Source organism: Thamnophis elegans, chromosome 6 (genome assembly GCF_009769535.1).
Source record: "Thamnophis elegans isolate rThaEle1 chromosome 6, rThaEle1.pri, whole genome shotgun sequence".
NCBI lineage: Eukaryota > Metazoa > Chordata > Lepidosauria > Squamata > Colubridae > Thamnophis > Thamnophis elegans.
Window position 1 is genome coordinate 262,141 of NC_045546.1, and position 23,496 is coordinate 285,636.

General features: G+C 54.4%; 2 protein-coding genes across 2 annotated transcripts in view; both read right to left on the minus strand.

The window, feature by feature from the left end:
• Positions 1 to 12,225, minus strand: part of SMPD1 (sphingomyelin phosphodiesterase 1) — a 33,943-nt gene extending 21,718 nt beyond the window's left edge. The window contains 1 exon segment of the mRNA XM_032219654.1: positions 12,058 to 12,225. Within this exon segment, the coding sequence (XP_032075545.1) occupies positions 12,058 to 12,225 (168 nt within the window).
• Positions 12,226 to 13,508: 1,283 nt separating this feature from the next.
• Positions 13,509 to 20,010, minus strand: CCKBR (cholecystokinin B receptor). The gene is made up of 5 exons (XM_032219655.1): positions 19,920 to 20,010; positions 18,866 to 19,117; positions 18,458 to 18,710; positions 16,753 to 16,880; positions 13,509 to 14,713 (listed from the first exon to the last, which is right to left on the minus strand). Exons 1-5 carry the CDS (start codon positions 20,008 to 20,010, stop codon positions 14,175 to 14,177), a joined length of 1,263 nt encoding a protein of 420 aa, XP_032075546.1. The 3' UTR covers positions 13,509 to 14,174.
• Positions 20,011 to 23,496: the final 3,486 nt, after the last annotated feature.

Below are 23,496 nucleotides of genomic sequence, written 5' to 3' on the forward strand. Positions count from 1 at the left end.
CCGTGGGGTCCTGGTGAGACAGTAGCTGGGGATGACCAGAAGGGGATCTTCTTCTTCTTCAGTGGCCCCACATCTACTCCAGGACCAGCAGTGCAGCCTTTTGCTTGGCCCTGGCCCTGCTTAGGGGGTTTCTCTTCCTAAGGGTCAGCGGGGCTGGGGGGCAACCAGGGTGTTAATGACCCCATCAGAGAGGGGAGGCCCTGCAGGTATCGGACGGGAGGGCCGCATGAGGAGAAAGCATTGAAGGGGGAGGAGCAACAGCCAGCTGTGCCAGCTGTGCCGGCCAGGGCTGCTCCTGGGCAGAGGTGGCCTGGCCCACAGCAAATCAGGGCCCCAGAAACTCTGCATGCGCATCAGTGACAAAGCCCACATCTTAGATGGCAACTGTCAGCCCCCCCGATGGGTCAGGCCAGGAAATGAACTCCTGCACAAAAACGGCTTCTACTGAGATGGCTTCTAATGGTAGAATCCTCTGCTGGGCCTCTTCTCCCCCCCCTCCTCCTGCTGTCCTCGTCTTCCCCCCCCCCCGCCCATCAGTGAATCAGGGAGGCCCCTCCCTGTCTGAGCTGCCTCCCAAGGTTACCTGGTGTTCTGGACTTCCAAAACAGTCGCTGCCCAGCCTGGTCACGGTGCCCCCCCCCTTCCTGTCAGGCGTGGAGGGGGGTTGGATTTTATTCTCACCCGCCCAGCAAAGAAGACGAGGAACTGGTCCTTTCCGTGCAGGCATCAATATTTGGTATTGGTATTGTTTATTTGTATGCCGCCCTTTTCCCTGGGGGGAATATATGAATATTCACCCGTGTAACCCAAGCAACAAGCATGGAGTGCCGGATGTTTTCTGACCCTGTTAACTCGCCACAGTGACCGTCAGACAAGAAGGGAACATCAGATGCGAAACTCGACCTGCAACACCAGGGGAAGCCGGCCGGCTGCCTTAGTGCGACCCACAGGAGGCCCAACCAGGAGCAACCCGAGGGAGGTCTGCCCTGCTCAGTGGGGCAGATCAGGGGAAGGGAAGCCTCACTCTTGGGGTCCACTTATTCACCCCGTTGAGCAATGTAAGGCAGGGGCTGTGTCTCTACGCAACCCCCACGGACCTCAGCCTGGGGCTCCCAATTCCCTTTGATTGGGGGACCCCTGCAAAGGAATCTGACTCTGGGAAATGACAGATCTCCCTTGGGTCCATCCTTGTTTAAGGGGAGGGGGCTTCCCCCCAAACCTAACTCTCTGTCTTGGTTAGAAAATATGTGGGGTGGGGCCCTTCCAATCAAATTTCTATTTTTTATATTCCTTTTACATCTCAGTGTGTGAATGATGTGGTAACTGGGTAACATACATTTCAGTACACATAAACATAGCATTGTTATTCCTAAATATTACATTTCATTTGTATGTCTTAACATATTAATATATAATTATTATTTCCCCCCCCACTATTTTAACTTTTATTCCCCCTTTCGTATCGCTATAATATTCAAAGACATGTTTTCCACCTATTTTGTTGTTCATATTTTCTTAGTTAAATCAAAGTTCCATCCTTCATTCTTCCATTATTCAATATCTCCTTATACAGTTTTAGTATCAATCACAATCATTTATACATTTAGGGTATTTCTATTCATATTCTTTCCAGTTCTTCAATCCATATAATTCTACTATTATTACATATGTTTAGATTAATATATATGTATATATATTTACCTAATTGCCCATTGTTAAGTTCCAACCTTCTACTGTTGTTCATATTTTTATACATATTTAGTAGTACAGTCATTCAAAATCTATTTTTCCAATTCCTCATATCCATTTATATTAAAATATTATCCTGATATCTATCATACTATTAAAATAATAATCCAACCTGTATAGTTCTGATTAATACACATTATTGAAATATATTAATAAAAATATTCTTTTATTCTATTTTCCCTTATCCTTCATCTCTTACCCACATCCAAACCTTTAATCTTATTTTCTTTTTAGTTTTCCTCCCATATTTGTCCCTTAGGTCTAATCTTTCCTCCCAACTCTCCTAACACTTTCTCACTGTCTAATTCCAGAACTATCCATTCCACCTCCTATCTCTTTTCCCCCAGTTCTCTTCCTGTTTCTCCCATTTCCCTTTTTAGGTCTTTTACATTATTTCCCTCCTTTTTTTTTTAGTTCCTTAATCACTATTCATTTTGGCAACATCTCCTCCTTGTTATCTTCTTCTTGCTGATTTCTCTCCACTTTCCCCCTCTGTTTCTTCTGAGAGCTCCATTCTTTCTTCCTTGTCCTGATCCTTGTCCGTTATTCTTTGTATTAAATTTCCCAATTTTTGGTCTATATGATCAAATATTTTCTCAATGCTTTGAAAAGCTCCATTTTGTTTAGGTTCTTCTCACTTCCGTCTTGTGTTGCGTCTGTGTTTAGTCAATCTCTTTTTTAAATCCACTGTCCAGAGTTAATTAATTCAAAAAGCCCAAACTTCCAAGTCACAATTTTAAATATCTCATCAATAGTCAGTCCAAGCAATTTGAATTCACCAGGAGGTTATCCAGGCCTCTTCAAATTCCCTCATATGCTCAATAGTATTCAGTGATGTTTAAGGGCTCTTAACTGAAGTCCTTAGTTAATAATCAAATCTGTGGTGGTCTTAAGAGTAGGTCTGTATTTAACAGATATTTCCAGTCTTTTTGAATAGTTATTTCCAAACTTGCATATTTCCCTTTTTGTCAGCAGATGGCGCACTCACTTCTGTCTGCTTCAACCTCTCTGAAACTATTGTTAATAGTTCCAATTTTAATTATTTTAAAATTATAAGTCCAATAGTTGAGCAATGTTTGTAAAGAGAAATTTGTGAGTTTAATTCCAGTATTTTAAAATGCTCTCAATACCGCATCTTTTAGCTTTGAGAACCAAGTTTCTATTTATTATTTTAAAAGCATTTTTTTCCTTCTTCAATTCTCCAGTATTTTTCCTCTGTGCTCATTTGCAGCTTCAACAAATCCCTTTAAATATGCTTCCCCCTTGGATTTCTGGGGTCAACTTCCAATAAAAAAATATTTTGTCACCCAGATCACATTCCATTCACTTTCTCCATTCCAGCACAGTCCTGCGTATTCAGGGTGTCTCCAGCTTCATGGCGGCCATTTTGGCTGCCGCTGCTCCTCGTCTTCAGATGAGGGGGCTTTCCAAGTCAGGGAGGAGAGATGCAGCTCTCGTCTACCTGTCAGACGGTCCCCCTTTACTTCACCACCCCTTCAGGGTGGCTATAGTCTGAATTTGGACCCTCTGACAGGGAGAGATCTGAGTTGACTGCAGAGTTTGCAGATCAGGCTTCCGAAGGCACCAGAAATACAACCGGAAGTCTCAAAATATGTGGACAAAATAATGGGAAGGCCTCGGGACCAGATGGCCTACCAGTGGAATTTTATAAAACACTAGAGGGATCCTTGTCTCTCCCTCTTCTAGAAGTTATGAATGAAATAATGGTTGAAAGCAAAATACCAAATTCATGGTTAGAAGCATATTTTACATTGCTACCTAAAAAGGAGGCAGACCGTACATGAATTAAGAACTATAGATGGCTTCCGGATTGGGCGGTGTCTGTGGGAGTTGTTTTGTTTTTAACAGCTCCGGACCCTTGGCTGCATTAAGCTGTCTAAACAGCATCCATCAACTGTTTGACGGTTTGATTACCTCTCCTTCGGGCATAGGAGTAGAGGTGAGAAGCTGTGTTTGGGAAGTGCTCCATTCAACCCCTCCCAGAACATAAATCTGGGGGTGGAAGGTGTGAGCCACCCTATAACTCAGTGAATTCTCCGCGCCAAGGACTTTTTCTGCTTTTTTGCAGAATGAAGGCATACGTCCATCCTCAGCTCAATGATTGATTTATAACTGATTCCAGCACGGGCAGACAAATGTATTACAGACTTTAACTCCATTTTTTTTTTTAAATCCTTCTGCTTAACTACCTGGCAGAAGACAAAGACAAGATGGCGCCGATCAGCTTTGTAGGTGTGGTCATGCTGTGATGTTACAGATTTTCACGGAGCCCAGACCATCTAAAGATCATTAAATCAGTAGTGATTTATTACTAAACTATATAGTAATTACTGCAACAAGTGGCTTGCCTGGATTTAGTAAGTGGGTAGAGAAGATTAAATGAGAAATGGCCTCTAAGCAAAAAATAAACGCCTCGAAAAGCGCTGGTAATTCACCTGCTCCGCCATCTAAATTACAGTCATTACTCCCCTCCCAACCCCCTCCTACTCCTGCTGGGGAACCTTTGACTCAAGAAATACTGCAAAAAGAATTCAGTCAGGATTTAACTGAGGCTTTAAAAAATAATGCAGCTGTGATGGAAATTAAAATACAGGAAAAGATCTCTGTTGCTTTTAAGGAATTGTCAGAAGAAGTTATGAATTCGGTCCAGATTCGTAATCAAGAAATTAGAGACGATATTTTGGAGGCTTTTAAATGCTTATCTGGCTATGTATCAGGAATCGAGGATAAATTGGAAGAACTTAGTGATTCCAATATTAACCTGGTAACGAAAATGGATGTAGTCCAACGCAAGGTTGATGGTGCAGAAAATGAAATTAAAATGTTGTAGTACAGACAGATGAAATTTGTTTTAAGGATAAGGGGCCTTAAAGAGAAAAACCAAGAAAATTTGAAGCAGATCTTCTCAGAGGCTTTTGATCAATTGATGGGACGGCCAGGAGGGGATTTCGACTGGCAGATTGACAAGATATATCATGTTAATTCCTGGTTTGCCAGACAAAAACAACTCCCAAGGGACATTGTGGTGTATTTTGCCACGAGAGATACGAGGAATTTGATATTGCAAGAGTCCTATAAAACCAAGTTTCAAATTGGGGCTCAGGAGGTGACTGTTTTGAAGCAAATACCACCCAAAATGTTGAGATCAAGGAAAGATTATGCCTTTTTAGTGGATGAGCTCAAAAACCTTCAGTTACAGTTCAGATGGGAAGCTCCAGCTGGATTAGCAGTTAATTACCAGGGACAAAGATATCGTCTTAACTCAGTATGGAAGGCTCAAGATTTTTATAATAATATACTGAAGGCTGGACATCCCCCCACCTCCAGGACCCAGAGAAGGAGAACAAGAAGGACAGGACAGACAGCAAGATACCCAAGGATCATTAAGGTTGGATCAACTTCCTCTCTCAGAACTAGAAGGAAATTCCAGTCTGGATATCAACCATTGAAGCCTTTTCATATTCAATAATATACAAAGAGGAACAAACAGTTAGATATGCTGAACTATTAAATTCAGAGGGTGAACTTAAATCCACTCAAGATTTGAAACAGGAAGGAATCGAAATTAATTGGTGTTCAGATGTGCAAATACATTCTAGAAGTTATTTTAGACAAAGAAGGGGAAGAGCCAAAAGAAGTGAGAGAGATAAGGGCAACAAGAAGCACACGACCTAAATACACATAGAATTATGTCGGGAGAAATCAAGATTCTATCATTGTATATCAATGGTCTAAACTCACCCCAGAAATGGAAAACAACCTTTAATAAACTAAAACATTCGAATTATGACATAATTGCAATGCAAGAGGTTCATATAACTAAACAACAGATCCAGATCTTAGAATATCCCAGATTGGGTAAACTTTACACGGCATTAGCTGATCAAAAGAAAAGAGGAATAGCACTATATGTTAAAGACACGATCCAGACTAAATTAATTTAACATGATGAGGAAGGGAGAATATTAATTGTAGAAATAATGTTAAACCAAAAAAAGGTGTCACTGGTTGTAATATATGCACCTGATGAAGGTCAGGAAAATTTTTATTATAGACTACATAGCATTATTCGAGAGATGGGAAATGAAAACATTTGCTTAATGGGTGATTTCAATGCTATAGTTGACCAGAAATGGGACTACAAAAGTGGAAAGAAGAGAAAAGGAGCTAGGAGAACTTTGCCGAGGTCATTCTTCCAAATGGCTGAAGAAATTAATATCTATGATGTATGACGAGAAAGATGCCCAGAGGGAAAGCGACATACCTTCTACTCGAATAGACATGAATCCTGGTCAAGGTTAGATGTGGTCTGGATGTCGATGGAGTTAATCTCGGAAGTGAAGGAGACAGACATAGAACCCAATTTATGGGCTGACCACAATCCCATGAGGATTATATGGAAAAAAACAAAAGGACAGTTATCGTTGGTTACTCAATAGAACAATACTAAAAGATCAGGAATTTATTAAAAGAGTTAATCAGGAACTAGAATTTGTATAAGATGTTCTAAAGGTGGCACTTATCCCCAACAAGAATAGCAAGAATGTCTAAGAACAAATCTGAAAAATGCTGGAAATGTCATCAGACGCCAGGCTCATACTACCACATGTGGTGGACTTGTATTGAAGCTAAAAGATATTGGACTAAAATTCAAATGTGGTTGGAGAAAATCATACATAAACACATAAACTTAAAACCAGAACTTTTTTTATTGGGAATCATAACAGAAATGTACAATAAAGACTTGAAATATTTGATTGTAAATGTTTTAACAGCTGCTAGAATTGTATTTGCAAAAAAATGGGAAAAATGAGAAAACACCAACACAGGAGGAAACTATTCGGAAAATAATGGAATGTGCCGAAATGGGTAGACTTACATTTGAAATGAGAGAACAGGAGGATGAGCAATTTTATAAGGTACGGAATTTGTTTTACCAATGGTTGGATAAAAAAAAACCTGGAAATGAAACTGTTTATTAATGTACCACCAGAAAGTTATAGTCATTTTTATGAAAGTTTTTTTTTGCTATGAAATAGAGTTTGATCATATGATATATAAAGGAAAATAATGTATTCAATGTATAAGAATGGGATGATTTGAATCCTATGTATAATTGTAAGTATTGACCATGTTATACCGGAAAGATTTTTATATGTTAAATGGACTAATGATGATGTAATGAATAATTGATACATATATGAATTGAAATGTTCAATAACTACTTGGATTAGCAATGGGAAACTATTTCTGGAATATGCCACACTATAAGTATTGTATACTCTAATTTGAACACATAATGCTCAATGATAATGATGTATTTAGTTATGTTTGATGGATAACCAATGATCTTACTTTTAATTGTAAAAACTGATGCACAAAAGTTTGTAACCAAACGACACGCTTGACGAAATTGAGGAAAGTTTTTTATATGTGTTGTTTTGTTTTTGTTGGTTAATATGTGGACTTTTAAATGTGTGCGCAGTGGCTGGGGAATTCTGGGAACTGAAGTCCATACATCTTAAAATGGCCAAGGATGGGAAACATTATTCTACATTTTTATTTATGTATATTTCATGTTTTTAGACCATCTATCATCTCCTTCAAGGAGAATACATAATCCACAGAGCAGGATTCTTACTGATTTAGAGCAAACTGGAGTATGGGATGAAGTTATATAGAAACTGGGAAATGGAGAACTTTGTTCTGGTTTTGAAATACTTTGGAATTACCTTTCCCAGCCAGGCTGACAGAGTCCATTTATTTAAGCAGTTTATGTAACCACCCATCTTGTGAGGGTGACTCCGCTTGGAGCACACAGCCAACAGAATGGAATTTAAAGTATTAGAAACCTAAATTATGGATACACAAATCCATCACAAAAGCTTTTAGAGAAGAGAGCTCCAGGTTGCGCTGCCAGGGGCACCCAGGGTCCTCCTCCCTCCGGGGGTCTCTGGCCTTGGAGGAATCCTGGCTTAGGCCAAGCTGCAATGGCACAAACCAGAGTTTCTTCTCCTGCTAAGCATCTGCAGGGCTTCTCTTTGAAGGCCGTGGAGAAAGTGGAGCAGAAAGAAGCAGAGCTGGGACTCTGCAGCCACTGGAGTCCAAGAGGGGCTTCTCTCTGGATACCCTCGGCAGGACGGGAGCGACGGATCAAGGCACCACCCTGACTTTCTGGCCCTTCCGTTCCTGGCTTTGGGTTGGAAAACACTCTTGCTGACCCTGGAAGCTGCCCAGAGTCACTTTGGATAGCAAGATGGGCGGCATTTAAATTAGATGGTTAGCTAGATGAATGATAGATGAAGATAGGTGATAGACAGACAGACAGACAGACAGATCAGTTGTTGGGTGGTTGGGTGGGAGGTAGACAGACAGCTAGACAGACAGAGGATGGATGGATGGATAGGTAGATAGAGATAGGTACTGTAGATAATAGACGACTTGCGTTGGGGAATGGATGTGAGAAGTGTGAGGGTTTTTTGGACCTCTTGGCTATTTGTTTGTTTTATTGTTTTATTAGTTTTGTATGACGTCCACTCCCGAAGGACTCCGGGCGGCTTACAATAAAACAGGGAAAGGGAATAAATAAGACGATACAACAATTTAAAATACCACAGCATTCACAATTGAGGTGGGGCTGGATGCTTCAACAGCCCCCAGCCTGCTGGAACCGCCAGGACTTAATAGCTTTACGGAAGGCCGGGAGGGTAGCAAGGGTCCGGATCTCCACGGGGAGCTCATTCCAGAGGGCCGGAGCAACAGCAGAGAAGGCTCTCCCCCGGGGAATCGCCAGCCGACATTGGCTGGCAGATGGAACCCGGAGAAGACCAAGCCTGTGCGATCGAATCGGTTTTTGGGAGGTAATTGGCAGAAGGCGGTCTCTCAGGTACCCAGGTCCGATGCCATGCAGGGCTTTATAAGTAACGACTAGCACCTTGAAGCGTATCCGAAGACCAATAGGCAGCCAGTGCAGCTCACGGAGGATAGGTGTAACGTGGGTGTACCTGGGTGCACCCACTATCGCTCGCGCGGCTGCGTTCTGGACAAGCTGAAGTCTTCAAACACTCTTCAAGGGCAGCCCCATGTAGAGCGCATTATAGTAGTCCAGTCTTGAGGTGATGAGGGCATGAGTGACTAATCGAAGGGCCTCCCGGTCCAGGTAGGGCCGCAATTGCTGCACCAGGTGAACCTGGGCAAAGGTCCCCCTGGTCACAGCCGACAGATGATGTTCTAAAGTCAGCTGTGGGTCCAGGAGGACTCCCAAGTTGCGAACCCTCTCTGAGGGGCGTATAATTTCACCCCCCAGGCTGAGAGATGGAACGACGGGACCATCTTTGGGAGGGAGCATCAATAGCCACTCGGTCTTGTCGGGATTGAGCGCCAGCTTGTTCGTTCCCATCCAGACCCAGACAGCCTCCAGGCACTGGCACATCACTTCTACCGCTTCACTGAGTTGGCACGGGGCGGACAGATACAGCTGAGTATCGTCCGCACACTGATGATGTTTCTGAAATGGCTGCATGAGGGACTTTCCAAGTTCTTTTCCAGATTGGGGGAGGGGCCTCTGACCCCTCCTGGAGGGGCCGTTGTTTTGGAGGGGTGGCCCTTCTGTTGCCCCAGCTGCTCTTTAAGGCTCTCTAGAAACGGCAGAGGGGAATTCCTGGGCTGAAGGACCATCCCTGGTGGCTGATCTTGTGATTCTTTCCATCCCCAACTTGAAGGGGTCTGTAGGGGATCCGCAGTGGAGTTATTTTCTTTCAGGGCCAGCGCTTGTCACTTGCTTTGTCCCCCGAACAACTGAAGCACACATTTGTCACCTCCCCCCTCCCCTCTCTCACACACAGCCTTTGCAGGCACAAACTCCTTTCTGCTCCTCTCCCCACGCAGACGCTGGTCGCCCTGTGGTGGTCTGGGATCATCCCCGGTCCTTGGCTTTCCCGCAGTGGCTCCGCTCTTTTATCCCCCGGATTGGCGGCAGAGGGGGCAATTTCTCCCCCATGGTCTCTACATCCCGCCGCCCACCCTGGACGGCACCCCTGTCCACGGTGCTGAATTCAGGGTGGGGGAGGCAAAAGAGCCCCCGTCCGTGGTGCTGAACGCCGAAGCATTATTTCCGTTTTTCTCTTCTTCCTTCCATTGATGGAACAGAAGGAGATTGTATAGCAGGCAGCTCTAGCGCCCTCCTCTGATAAGTGGTCTCAAGATGACCCCAAGGCTTCCTTCTTTTCTTCCCTCCCTCCCTCCCTCCCTCCCTCCCTCCCTCTTTATAATACTTAGATAGTCTCTCATCTTATACCAAAGTCATAGCAGCTCCCCATTTATCACCCACCTAGCTTATTTTGGCAAGCATTGTTAGTTTCTCCTCCTCCCACCCCGGCTCCCCCGTCTGTGCCCATTGGTTTTTGCAGTGACAACTGAGTCCAGACGAGAATGTGGGGAACAGCAGGTTCATTGCAGCAGGTGGGGGCCTGAGAGGCTTTGAAGAGGCCATCAGATTAAAGACAGTTCTGGCTCTTTTCCATTCTGGTGCAGGTCTTGGAAATTATGTTTTATTTTTAAAAAAGGAAGATGGTGGAAACAAAGGAAGTGGGCTTGAACAATGTTTTGTTATCTGTCCAGGCTTTCTAACTTTTTATTTTCCTTCCTTCCTTCCTTCCTTCCTTCCTTCCTTCCTTCCTTCCTTCCTTCCTTCCTTCCTTCCTTCCTTCCTATCTCCCCCCCCCTCTCCTCTCTTCCTTCTCCACCCATCTCAAATACATGATGGCTCAATGTGCCCTCACACCTATCAAATACATGATGGGGGGAGGGGGCTGGGCAATTTCGCAGCAACTCCTAGGCTTCAAAACGGATGATGATGATGATGATGATGATACGTGCGATGGTAAAATGTCTCCACATCCTGAACATCGGAGCTCTTGGGATCCTCCCTCTGCAGCTGCTCCAGTTTGTAACTCTCCTTTCTGAACCACACGCCCAGAAGTGGACCCAGGACCCCAAAGGGCTTTGCCCAGGACGGAGTCTGGATCCACTTGATGAGCTGCTTTCATGACGGTGTTCCTGCTGTGATCGGATGATGGGCAGGGGGCCAGCTGCTGCCCCTGAGGGTTCTCTGGCTGGGCCCCCGTCACTCGGGAGGGTCTCTCCCAGAAACCCAGGTGGTCTCGCCTCCTCTAGGCAACTCTCCCAGCTTCTCCCTCTGCCCAGGCTGCCCCGGGGGGATCCCCCCTGTCCCTTGGCCACTTACACCTTTCCCCCACTTATTCCCATGTATCCTATTTAACCCCACGATGCCTACGGCTGCCCTCTTGCTCTGCCACCTGTCACCGAGGCCCAAATGACAAAACTACTCCGCTAACCGAAGAAGGGATCTCCTCCACAGCCAACCAGTCATGTGCCTGAGGGGCCCCAACGGCCCATCGGCTGCGAGGAGAGATGAAAGGACGGGAGCCGCCGACCCCTGAAAGGCCCGAGGCCGCCACCAGTCCATTATCGCCTTGGGAAGAGCCAGCGAGTCAGGCCCATCCGGGTATTTGGGGAAACGCTTCCAGGCTCCCCTGCACGGGAAGCGGCCGTGGAGCTCCACAAGCATTCGGGCCAAGGCTGGGCTGGCCCTCTCAGCCTCCGGGTGCATCGAGCCCGTGCTGCTGTCCTCCAGCAGCCAGCAGGGGGAGCACCTGCCTTTGGCACCCACCACAGCTGCTTGGGGAGACGCCCAGGGTCAGCCGTCCAATAGGGGGGGACAAGGGGAGGAGCAGGCGGCACCCGTCTCATTGCAGGACTGGGGCCTCCACTGAAGCCAAGCAGTGGCCTTTCCCAGCAGCTTCAGGTACCTGCTGAAGAGAGAGGAGGGGAGGCCGGACCCCCCCCCAGCACTGCCAAAGTTTCAAACTCTTCTCTGCCCAGCTGGAACTAAAAAACGGCTTCCGCATCCCCCCCCCAACTCCTGCAGGCAGCCTAGAAGGCCAGCAGGACTGAGGGTGGCTGTGAGTTCCACCAGGGGGAACACAAGGGCCGCCCTCTGGGTGCCTCCACCCCTCTCCCAGCCCTCCGTAAGGCAGCCCCAGGCCTGGTCTTCTCCCTTCGCTACAGGATCCAGCTAAAGCCCTTCCTTGCCAGGTCCTCCCTCCCCTCTGCTCTTCAGGACCCCTCCCCCTCCAAATGCCTTTCCTCCTGCCCAGCCCTTCGTTGCCCCTTGCAATGCCTGCTCCTGGGAGGGTCAGCAGGAAAGGGCCTCTCTCCCCCTTCCCTCAAATGGCAGCTGGATGCCCAGGAAGGCAAGCGCCTCACCTGACAGGTGACCGCCTGAGTGATAGCTGCCAGGAGGGAGCCTCCAACCCCATCATCCCCAGCGTCCAGGTCCTTCTTTCCTCCTCGCACCCGAGGTTTGGCCTCTGGCCCTTCACTGACGCTTTGCCAGGAGTGGGTGGGCATGCCAGGGTGCATTGGCGGTGCCATCTGTGCACAATGCCTGTCCTCTGCAGAAGGGGAAGTAAACCAGGCGCCTGGACTGCCGATTCCACCTCCCTCGTTCTCTGCTGGAGTCAAAGAGGCCAACGTGGTGCCCCCCCCCCCCGGCCTTCTCCTCCGAACTGCTCTCCCTGGTGAACCAGCTTCCTTGTCTGCCCCCTGAAGCTGCCACTGCCAGGCCGGTTAACAGGCAACGCTCGGTTACACACACGATCCCCACGGGCATTGGCAGGCAATGCCAGTCGCCACACCCCATCCTCCCCTCCCACAATCGCTCAGGGCCCGGCTGCCATGGACCCTCGGGGGGGCTGGAGAGGAGAGAGAAAAGTTCCCTGCGTCTCCCCCAGGAGAGATTTCACGGCCGGCCGCTGGGGACGGAGGGCAGCTGCCTGCCAGAGCCAACAGCCTTCCGTGGCCCTTCAGAAGGACAACAGCTTCCCTGGACTGGATGTTGTAGGGCGGAGGGGGGGGGGGCGAGAGCAAGGATGGCACCTCAGGGCAGGAAGAGTGGGGGATTTGGGCACTTGGGGATGCTCAGTTCTGGCTACCCCATACAAGTACTCCTTGACCTACAACGGTTCGCTTAGCGACCATTCGAAGCCACTAGAGCACTGAAAAAGAGTGACTTATAAGCTACCAACGGCCAGCTGGGGTCTCGCCAACCAGGGAGTGCAAAGGGGGATTCTCCCTCCATCTGGGCCCCAAAGCCCCTGCAAACTGGGGGTCCTAGGCTTCCTTTGGGGCCCCACTTGCCCAGGGAAGAGCCGGCCAGGTGCAGATGCCCAGGGACTCCACCGGCAGACCAGCAAGGCCAACTCAAAGAGCCTATCCGGGGGAGTGGGAGGGGGGGGATTGCCTCCTTCTGCCCAGGCGTCTCTCTTCCGAAGGGGGGGGGAGCAGGTGGTGGCAGCAGCCTCAGTCTGCCCTTCCTGGCCTGGGGGGATTCGGTCGGCCAGCCTAGTAGGGGCCGAGGGCTGCCCATCCACAGGGCCCTGGAGCGGCTCCGTCTTCTGGGCTTGGAGGGAGGGGGCTGCGGGTGTGGGCGTGTGCAGGCAGGGGGGCCCTGCTTTTGCTCCTGTCCCTCTGCAGGAGGCTGAGTCAGAGGCCGGCAGCCGGTGTTTGCAAGCAAAGGTGCAGAGGGGGGGGGGAGTGGACGGGGGAGGACAGAAGGCAGCCCCTCCCCCCAGGCTCAGCCTCTGCCAGGGACCCAGATCAGCTGCTTCCATCTGCGTTGGCAACAGGGCCATTTCAAGAATTTTATTGCACAGAAAGATACAGAAAAGGCCCCCATTTGCCCCCCACCCAAACTGACGGGAGGGGTTCTTCCGCTGGTGGACAGGGGGGCCCACAGAACCCCCAGCCAGACTCCTCAGTGGGGGGGGGGTGGAGGCAGGGGCATACAGCTATGCAAAGCAGGTGCACGGGGGTCTCCAGGAAGGAGGGCTGGGGGAGGGGAGACCCTCAAGGCCAAGACGTTGCTGCTCCTTCTCCAGATGGGGAACAACAGCCCTGTGAGGGAGGCCAGTGGTCCTGGGGCCCTTAACCCCCCCCCCCCCGCAGCCCGTGGAACTCATGGCTGATTCCACGTTTGCCTCTTGCCCCGGGCAGCACCCAGGCTTTGCTGCACTCCACAAGCAGGATCCCACCCCCAATTTTGCACCCCTCAGTTGGGCAATTGGGGGAGAAAGGCAGGATAGCAATTGAGGCCCTCGGGGCAAGGGGGTCCCAGGGAAGAGGAGGGGGCCAGGGGGGTGGGCAGGAGACAGCTCTGCCCAGCCATTCACCTCCCCCCCTTCAACAGAGCTGCTCCCTCCCAGGTTTTCGAGCCCCCCGGAAACTCCTCCTCCGCAGCCTGGGCGAGGCAGGGGGCGAGGCAGGGGAGGAAGGAAAGGCCGTGGGGTTTGGGCCCCCTGGACGTGGGCCCGGGCAGGAGAGCCTCAGTGCTCGGGGAGGGCTATGCTGCTGACGGTGGTGTAGCTGATCTTGGAGAAGGAGGCGCCGGTGGCGGTGACCTCCTCCTCGGGGGCATGGGGTGGTCGGGACCAGCAGGGCGTGGCGCGGCAGGCGAAGGTGGTGGCGAAGGCCTGGCGGAAGCGCTTGTTGGCGAAGCAGTAGATGAAGGGGTTGACGCAGGTGGAGCAGTAGCAGAGCAGGTGGATGAAGGAGATGGGGGTGCCCGAGAGGGTGCGCTGGGCGGCATTGGGGTCGAAGGCCTTCCAGATGTTGGCCACGTAGATGGGCAGCCAGCACCCAAAGAAGACTGCCACGATCACCACCAGCATCCGGATGACCCGCTTCTTGGCCAGCAGCTTGGACTCTGAGCTGTTGACGCGTGCCCGCTTCCGCTTGGCGCCGTCCTCCGGGCTCAAGGCTGGCAGCTCCATTGGGCTCTCGGTGGGCCGGGGCACCTGGACGTAGCAGCCGTCACCCTCGTCGCAAGAGGCCAGGAGCTCCGCGGTGGCCCCATTCTGCTGGCCTGAGGGAGGCAGAGAGAGAGAGAGGCGCCTTGTGGGGGTTGCTGGGCCCCTCAGAGGCTCCGGGAGGTTCAGCCCAGGGTGCCCGTCAGAAGGGGGGGAAGCAGAAGACCGGATCCTCCCGGCAGTTCAGTGCCCACAATCTTTCCCTGCTGGCAGTGCCCATGATTCTGTTTGGGGTTCTCTAGGAAAGGGGGCCAAATGGTGGTTGCTGGTGAGGGAGCGGACACCTGAACGGAGACCCCCCCCCTCTTCCGCAAGAGCAGGGAGGCAGAGCCAGCTGTCCCAGGACGAGGGGGAGCCTGGGAGGTTTCCAGGGTTGCACCCCAAACGTAGCAGCAGCGGCTTCACCACCCTCGTCTGCGTCATGGAGAGTGACGCCCCGTTGGTGTCCTTGGCAGAAACGGTGCCAGCCCCTCCGCTCTGCCTCCGTCCCTGGAGGGTCCCTGAGCCCTTCCCCACCCCGAAGGCAGAGCAAGAGGCTTCTCCTCCCCTCCTCCCGGCCAGGCAGCCGGAGCCTCCAGGGGCTGCTTTGAATGCTGCCCTCCACAGGCCATTTGTGACCCACGGCAGAGACTCACCAAAGAAGGCTGGAGGTTTGTGCTTTTTTTGGCAGGGGTGGGGGGGGGAGCCCAAATGGAAGCCTTCGCTTTTTATGCCCTGAATTTTCTCTCCTTGGTTTTGGTCCAGCACTCAAACCTGCCAAGAATGGCTTAAATATGGATTCCTTCTTCTATAAGGATCTGGTCCCACTGCAGCCTCAGACTTCTTGGGCGTCACTTTATGGGGTTACATAAGCCGTTTATAAAAGGGCGCAGCCGGACGGGACCATGAAAACAACGTTCGGCTGAGCCATGGGCCCATCGCAAGGCCTTCCCTCGGACCCAACCTTGATGTTTGCTTGCCTACAAGACTGAGGAGCTGGGCTGAAAGCAGTGTTGGAATAAAGGTATATTACATCTACTACATCCCCACCATCTACTGAACTGGTATCTATCCCCAGCCCAGTTTCACAGTTCCTGCTGCTTTGCCCAATGAAATGCCTCAGCTTGCAAAACAGAACAGAAACAGAACAGCAGAACCGGAAGAGGCCTCGGAGGCCTCCTGGTCCAACCCCCTGCTCAAGCAGGAGACCCTCGACCGTTTGAGAGAGGGGGCTGCTTTATTAAGCACCTCCCGTGACGGAGCACTGCCAGCGTCTGGAGAGAAATTCCACTGGTTAATTGGGATGGCTAACCTTTTTCATCACCGTCTGCCAAACTGCGTGCCGGAAATGGGGAACGCATGGCCTCGTGGGCCTTTGTGTGCGCGGGAGAGCCGAAACCCAGAAGAGCAGCATTCCATTGCGCGTGTGCATGCCGGCACCCAAATTTCCGCTTTCCAGCACAGGTGCGCGCCTAACAACAGCTGGCCATCGTGCATGTGCACAATGGAAACCCAGAAGTTTGGGTGCGACGGAATGCTACTCTTCCAGATTTCGGTGCTGCCGTGTGCACGAAGGCCGGCTGGCTGGCTGGCGCATGTGTGCACACCGGAATGCGGAAGAGGAGCCAGGGAAGGCCACGCACCCCGTGTGGGATGGCTCTGCATGCCACAGGTTCACCAGCACAGCGTTAGGGAGCGTCTGCTGGGTTTGGGCAGGTTTTCTCTTTGATTAGTTTCCATCCGTTGCTTCTGGTCCCGCCTTCCGGTGACTGGCATTTCCCTCCCCTGGCGTCTATTTTGGGCTTTCAGAAAAACTGCCCCCATAGTCAGCCCCCAGTTCACTTAACAGTCAGGGTGGCCGCCCCATTCGCTTGCAACCGAAAAAAGGTCATAAACCTGGGTCAGCCCCATGACGGCTCTGATCAGTGGTGGGGTTTTTTTCCTACTGGTTCGCTTGTGCGCGCACGATGCTCCTATGCGTGCGCAGAAGCGTCCAGGTGGATGGGCAGAGTCTCCCGCTGCTGCTCCTCCTCCTACCAGTTTGCCTGATCCGGGCCGAACTGGGATGAACCCACCCAAGGGTCCCTGTCCCCAGCCTCCTTGGCCCATTACCCACCTTTGGCCTCACGGGAGAGACCCATCTCAAACTGGATCCCCCTGTAGAGCTCAGAGGAGATCAATCCATAAGCCAGGATCATGACCAGCCCCGGGACAAGGAAGAGGGTGATGAGCAGCAGCAGGTACCTAGCAGAGGAAGGAAGGAAGGAAGGAAGGAAGGGAGGGAGGGAGGAAGGAAGGGAGGGAGGGAGGAAGGAAGGAAGGAAGAAAGGAAGGAAGGAAGGAAGATGGGGAGACCACAACAGCCCCTTCTTCATCTGAACAAGACCCACCACCCAGGAATGGCCCACGCAGCCCTAAACCCCGGGAAAAGGTGGATTTGCAGGAGGTGTTGGAGAAACAGGCAGCCACCCGCATTAAAACCCTTCAGGCTCGGCAAGTGGGGCCAAAGGAACGGCTGGGCCTGGCCTAAGATTTGAGCAGGGTCTTCTCTGGGCTGGGACCCCCCAAAGGCCAGGTGGGTGGGGGATGAACCTGCGGCCAAGCCCCTCCCCTGCTTGCTCCACGCACTGAACCCGTCTCCCACGCTGGGCAATCTCCCTCTCTTGCTGGCCCTCCCAGGCAAGCCCCCTCCCCATGGGGTCACCCTCACCAGACCACCACGGCTAGCTGGCCGCCCCCTCCCCCAAGGGAGCCCTTCCTCAGGGGTGAAGGGTTCAAGGCAGGAAGAGGGGGAGATGGAGCCCAGCCCAGAGAGAGCCTCTCCTAGGACTTGTCGGATAGGAAGACGCGTCCCTGTGAACGTTTCCATCCTCTTGAGGAGGCCGTTGACATTTGCCCAATTTCTGCTCCTCTGCCTGTAATTCCTCCCCCCCTCCGTCACCCAGGTGCCCCTCAAAGCCACAAGCCAGGAGACACAGAAGCCCCTCCAAGGGCCCCTCCCTCCCACCTGCCCCGTCTCTCTCCTCCACGCGGAGTCCCCTAGTCCCTTCAGAGAGCCACACAGAGAGACGGACACGGCCCCAACTTGCCCGTGAAGTCCTCCTTGCCCATGACTGTTGCCTTATCCTTGCCCCCAGCCCCAGTTCCCAAGGAGGTCTATAGGAAGCCCTTGCCAGCCTCAGGATAAATGCCCAGGTGCTGCCCCCCCGCCCCCCTCTGGCTCTTGGGCTGGGCAGAGCTAAGGATGGTCCTGAGGCCAACACACACAACCACATTTCATACAAAGTCGCAGCCTTCAGTTCCATGGCAGAAGCTGCCCCGCCTAATAATGGATGCCAGTCCCTGCAGGCCCAACGCAGGCCCATCGGCCACAGGGTGCCAGAGGAAAGAGTGGCAGAGGCGACCCAGCCTAAGACACAGACTCGGTTCTTCAGTCTTACACCAGGAGGAAGAATGGCCGCTTATGGCACCTTCCACCCTAACCTTCATCCCCCCCGCCCCCCGATCTGCCCAGCCCAACCACTGGGGGCTGCTGCTGGGGGCTTCCGTGGTCCTCGCTGGCCCTGAGCGGGGCTTGGGCAGAGACCTGGCAAAAGCTGGGCCTCCCCTGGCCCGTCTCCTCCGAGTCGGCCTGCTCAGCTGGTGGCTCCGATTGGGCCAAAGGGGCCCAATCCGACAAGGCTCCCAGCGGCTGCCTCCGAATGCCGCCTGGGGCTCCACGGGCAGCAGAGCAGCCCTCCTGGCCAGGCAGATGGGCCCCCGGAGGAGCCCTGGGAGGCGGCCCCATCCCCGCACGGTCCAGCCTGGCCCTCCCCACTTACCAGGCCTGTCTGATGTGCGCGGGCCAGTTGTGGATGCACTGGGTGCGGTGGGGGTGGATGGGCTCCGTCTGGGTGGTGCTGTAAACCGGGTAGGGCAGCATCAGCAGCGCCGAGAGCACCCAGGTGGCGGAGATGACCCGGTAGGCATGGGAGCGGGTCTGCCACACACGGGACTGCAAGGGCCTGCAGATGGCGCTGTAGCGCTCAATGGCGATGGCCACCAGGCTGAAGGTGGAGACGCTCACCGACACCCCTGGGAGAGGGAGGGAGGGAGGGGGGGGGAAGGTCAGGTGGCACCCGACGGGTCACCCGCTGCTCTTTCTCCCCAGGGGGAGGGGGGGGCCAGGCCCTGCAGCTGCCAGGCAAGGGGGCAAGGGGACCCCCACCCACCCAGGCTGAGTCCCTCACCCATCAGGTAGGCCACGGCCTTGCAGACGACCCTCCCGAAGACGAAGTCTTCCATCAGGTTGGGGATGAAGGTGAAGGGCAGGCAGAAGAGCGCCACCATCAGGTCACTCAGCGCCAGCGAGAGCAGGAAGGAGTTGGTGATGGTCCTCAGGCGCTTGTTCCCTGCCAGCACCGCGATGACCAGGGCGTTCCCACACAGGCTCAGCAGGAAGATGACCGAGTAGAGCAGCACCCGCACTGCCAGGGCCAGCTCTGGGGGACAGAGCAGGGTCAGAGGGCCAGGCCGGTTGCCCCTCCGCCACTGGGGGCAGAGGCCGACCCGGCAGGAGCTTCCCTCCCTCCCTCCCTGGTAGAGCCTGGGCCACGACCACCCCTGGCCTGTGCTTCCCCCAGGCAGGACACTGGGTCTGGTGCCCGGCCTTGCCCCCCTGACCCCTGTGGCCCCCAGGCCCTGCTCCGGGCATGCTGGCATGCGGCTGGGACCCTTGGAAAGCAGAAGGCAGGCACGGTCCAGGCTCAGGAGATTAGACCAAAGCCTAATCTGGCTTCCCCGAAGGCCCCAGACTGGGGAGATGCTGGTGTGTGTCTCTGGCTGGCAGCAGCTGGGGTTCCTCTGGGGAGGGCATGTCGGTTCGCGTTCGGGACACTTCAGAACCCACCCAAGGACTCGGGTCAGCCGCAGCGCCAGGCAGCAGCTCAGCGTGTCCAGAGCTGCCCCTCCCGGCCGCCCTCAACCTTCCCCGGCGCCAGAAGGCCATCCGCAGCCCGGGTAAAGGACTGGGGGGCGGGGGCGGCGCTCTTCATATGCGCAGAGGCCCTTCCAGGACCGGGAGAGCACAACGGGGCGGCCGGAGAGAAGTGGCTCCTGACCCACCGCAGAAGCCTTGCGGGAGTCCGGGCGCCTCTCCGGGTCGCCCAGCCGCCAGAGGAGGGGGCGAGCGGCGGGGTTCCCAGCGCTGCCTCGAGGGCTGCCGGCAGGAGCCAGACGCGCCTGGGTCTGGTGGCGAGGCGGCGGTCAGGGCGCGGAACTGGCCGGGGCTGCGGGGAGCCTCACCTCCGGACCTGCGGGGAGCCTCGCAGCCGCCGCCGGTGCCGTTCGCGGGCCGGCAGAGCAGCGACGCGTTGAGCAGGCGCGGCTCCTCCATCGTGGCAGGCTCAGTCCGGCCGTCCATGAGCGACGCTCAGCTCCCTCCAAGCCGCCCGTCCATCCCGACGGGGTCGCCGAAACGCAGCCCCGGGTGAGACCCGCCGCCGCCGCCGGCTCGGCTTCCTCTGGCTGCCACGGGAGCCTCGGCGCCGCTGCGGGTTCTGAGCAGCGCCGTCCGCGAGTCCCTGGACAGCGCCCCCTGACGGCGGCCGGGGGGTCCGCCACGCCCAAGAGGGGGCCCCGACGGCGCCGGCGCTCGCTGCCCCTGCTGCGTGGGACAGGGGGCTGAGCCGAGTGGCGCAGGCGTGGCGGACGGGCGGGCACGCCCCCGTCACCCAGGTCCCGCTCGTCGGGCAGGACGGGCACGGGGCTTTGGGGGCGGCCATGTGCAGAGTGCTGGGGGGGGGGCGAGGAACCTCGAGGCAGAAGGCAGCTAGGCGGGATCCCGGCCTTAGCCGCCCCATCCCGTCCCGCGCAGAGGCGCCCCTTCTTTTGGAGATTGGGGAGGGGGGGGTTAACAGCAGCCGCTGCTGCCGGGGCCTCCGTCAGGCAGGAGAGTTTCCCAGCAGCGGCCGCCTTGCCAGGCACGTCCTGTTTGCTCGGGACCGCGGAACCGCGCGGCCGGTGTTGACACAGGTGCTGTTTACCTGGCCACGGCGGGAACTGCGGAGCTGCACGTTACCTGCAATGAATTCCGCCTGACCCTCCACACTCGGGGGCCCCAACCTAAACAGGGGCTCTGCGCCTACCGCCCACCCAGCCTGGATCCCTGTCCCTCTTCCTTCTCCCCCCACAGAGTATCTGTGGAGCCCATTCCTGGTCCTGGATGCTGCTGGCATTAACCATGGATGCAGGAAATGCAGGGGGGGGGGCGCCCTCCGGCTGCCATTCCTGCCCTGCCTGGCTCTGCTCTGGCACTGGGCGTCTGTGGTGGGGCGGAGGAGAGGGAGGCCGCAGCTTCTCCTCCCCTCTTGGCGTTGCACTCCGAGGCCCCGAGGAGCCAGGCGGTCCCTGCGTGGCCACCACGAAGCTTTGGCTACCTGTGTGCATCTCGCTTCTCCGCACTCGTGCAATGCAGCCAAGCTTTTGGCCCACGGAGGCCATGCAGCACCTCCGGCGGCACTCTGGGCTGCCTTCGGGACTTCCGTGCGCCTCTCTGCTTCTGCCACGAGAAGCTCAGCCAGTGCCCCCCCCTCCACGTGCCCACGCCTCCCCTCCAGCCGCCCGTGCCTTTCTTCCGGAAGAGCGGATGCCCTGTTCCCTGTGGTGGCCCCCGAGGCTCCCTCTCCCTCCCTGGGCTGCCCTCCAGCCGGGCTTGGGCAGGCGGGGCCCCTCGGCCCTTCGCCTCTGTGGGGTCTGGTCCCACCTGCCTCCTAAGCCGCCTATTCTGGCAGCTGAGGCCGGTTCCTTCATGCAGGCAGCAGATCCTCAGGCCCCAAAGGAAGTGAGCAGGCTGGGATTCCTCCAGAGACTTTGCCCCCAGACGAAACCTCTGGAGTCTGTTAAGCCAGCGGAGCCACTGCGCCTTTGGTTGGCCCTGTGGCACAAGCTGTGTGGAGGTGGCCTCATCTGGGCTTCTGCTGCTCCCTTTTGAGTGCCGGCCATCCAACAGGGCCACCACTGGCCCAGAGGAGTCCAAAACTCCTCTCCCCTCCTCCCTCACTGCAGCTGGGAAGCCCCCTGGCCCAAAGGGAGCTTAGCAAAGGCAGGCCAGGAGGTCAACCCTGGGACTCTTAGCCTCTGGGTGGAGTCGTCTGTGTGTGTGTGTGTGTGTCAGGGGGGGCTTCCTTAATTAAGCACCACCTGTGCCCCACAAACAGCCCACAGGGGGTCTTGACCAAAAGCCTCTCAGACTTCGGGTGGGGGTCTTTCTGGCAGGGAGGGGCAAGGCTCCTCTGTCCCCATGCCTCCCCCCCCCCCCCAGCTGAGGATGCCAGGGCTCCCAGCCCCACATTCTGCCCCAGCTGGGTTATTCCCAGCCTCCCTCCTGTCTCCAGGGCTGCTGTGGGGGATCAGGCGTCTTTTTCTTTTCTTTAAGTTTTTTTTTATGTTCTAAACAAACAAAAACAAGCATATAACATAAAAACATCACCAATTACATGTGTGTTTATCGTGTCATTTGGTCACAAACATTTGTGCATCTCCGCTTTCAATTGTGTATAAAATCAGCAAATATCAGCCCAATATACATGAGAACGTTGTTATCATTGTGAATCATATATTCCGTTTACTCTTATAATCCCTTCCTTTCAGGGGTCTTTTTCTGATTGGGCCCCAACTGCATCCCCAGGCAGCACCGGAGCGGCTGGGCGTTTCAAGGCCTGGCACGTCAGCCCTCCCCCCTCCCCCCCCGCTTTGCCAGGCGATAGTTCCGTGTGCCTCCTGCGTATGTATGTGGGTGGGTTCTGCTTTGGCACAGGACGATGTGTGCCGGGAGGCAGGGACAGAGGGGAGGCGGGACACGAAGGGGGTGGCAGAGAGAGAGAGAGAGAGATGGAGAGAGAGGGGTGCCCACTCGGGGCCCATCGCCTGCTGTGGTTCACGCTGGGAGCTCCAGTGTCCTTCGGCTGGCTTCCTCTCTTGGCCCGCTCTTCAAGCAGCGGGGAAATCTCTGCCTGCCCCCTTGCCAGGGAAGGTGGGGCTCTCCTGGAAAGGGTGGAGGGCTCCCTCCATCCCAAGAAAGCCAAGGGGGGGGCTCTCCCCTTCTGCCTCTGAGCATCCAAGGACCCCCCTGCTGGTTGGTGGGGCTGGCCCCCTCTTGGCCAGCATCCCCCTGCCTTAAGCCAGCCCAGGCGCCCAAATCTTTTTGGTGCAAAGCGATTTCCCTGTGTACAAAGGGGGTGGGAGGGGGGGGTCCTTGGGAAGGGGGGGGGGCTTTGAGGCACAAGTACCTCTTGTGAAGGCAGGTTATGAAAACTAAGGAAAAATGCTGCTGCCCGTCTTACATGTCATCTTAATAAGGGGGGGGGGAGCTTCGCCTGGTGCCTTCCAGTAAATCCTTTGGTCAGTGGGGGGGAGGGGGCTTCTCTCTGGCCGTCCCCGTGGATTGACAGACTCAGGTTGGCATAATGCCCATCTCTGGCCTGAGCACGGCTGCCTCCTGCCTCCCCCTCCCAATGAAGGATCTCCGAGGCAGGGGAGGGCGAGGGACTCTGGGCCGTTCACCATCTTATTTCTTTGGGGTCCGCTGGCGAGTGTCCACGCTGCCCCCATTGGGAGATGCCCAGCTGGCCTTGCCTTCTCACTGGGGCAATGGCGGCCAGACAGCTTTACTGGCTGAGGAACCAGGGGCTGCTGCTGCTGCTCAGGGAGGAGGAACTGAGGCTGCCGAGAGGCTGGGCTGGACACCCCCCACCCCATGAGGGACCCCAGGGGGTCTCGACCAAAGCAAAGAAGCCCCAAACTCTCAGCTCCTCCGGGGAGACCAGGCTCCAGAGGAAGCCCACAGCTGCTCTGGCTGCGAGGACGTTGGAAATCGGGTGAT

Excerpts from the sequence above, each read along its gene's own strand:
- CCKBR (XM_032219655.1), bottom strand. The coding sequence starts at position 20,010 with ATGGAGGAGCCGCGCCTGCTCAACGCGTCGCTGCTCTGCCGGCCCGCG. Across the intron at positions 19,118-19,919 it reads GGCTCCCCGCAGGTCCGGAG|AGCTGGCCCTGGCAGTGCGG; the intron begins GTGAGGCTCCCC and ends TCTGTCCCCCAG. Across the intron at positions 16,881-18,457 it reads GCGCACATCAGACAGGCCTG|GTACCTGCTGCTGCTCATCA; the intron begins GTAAGTGGGGAG and ends TTCCTCTGCTAG.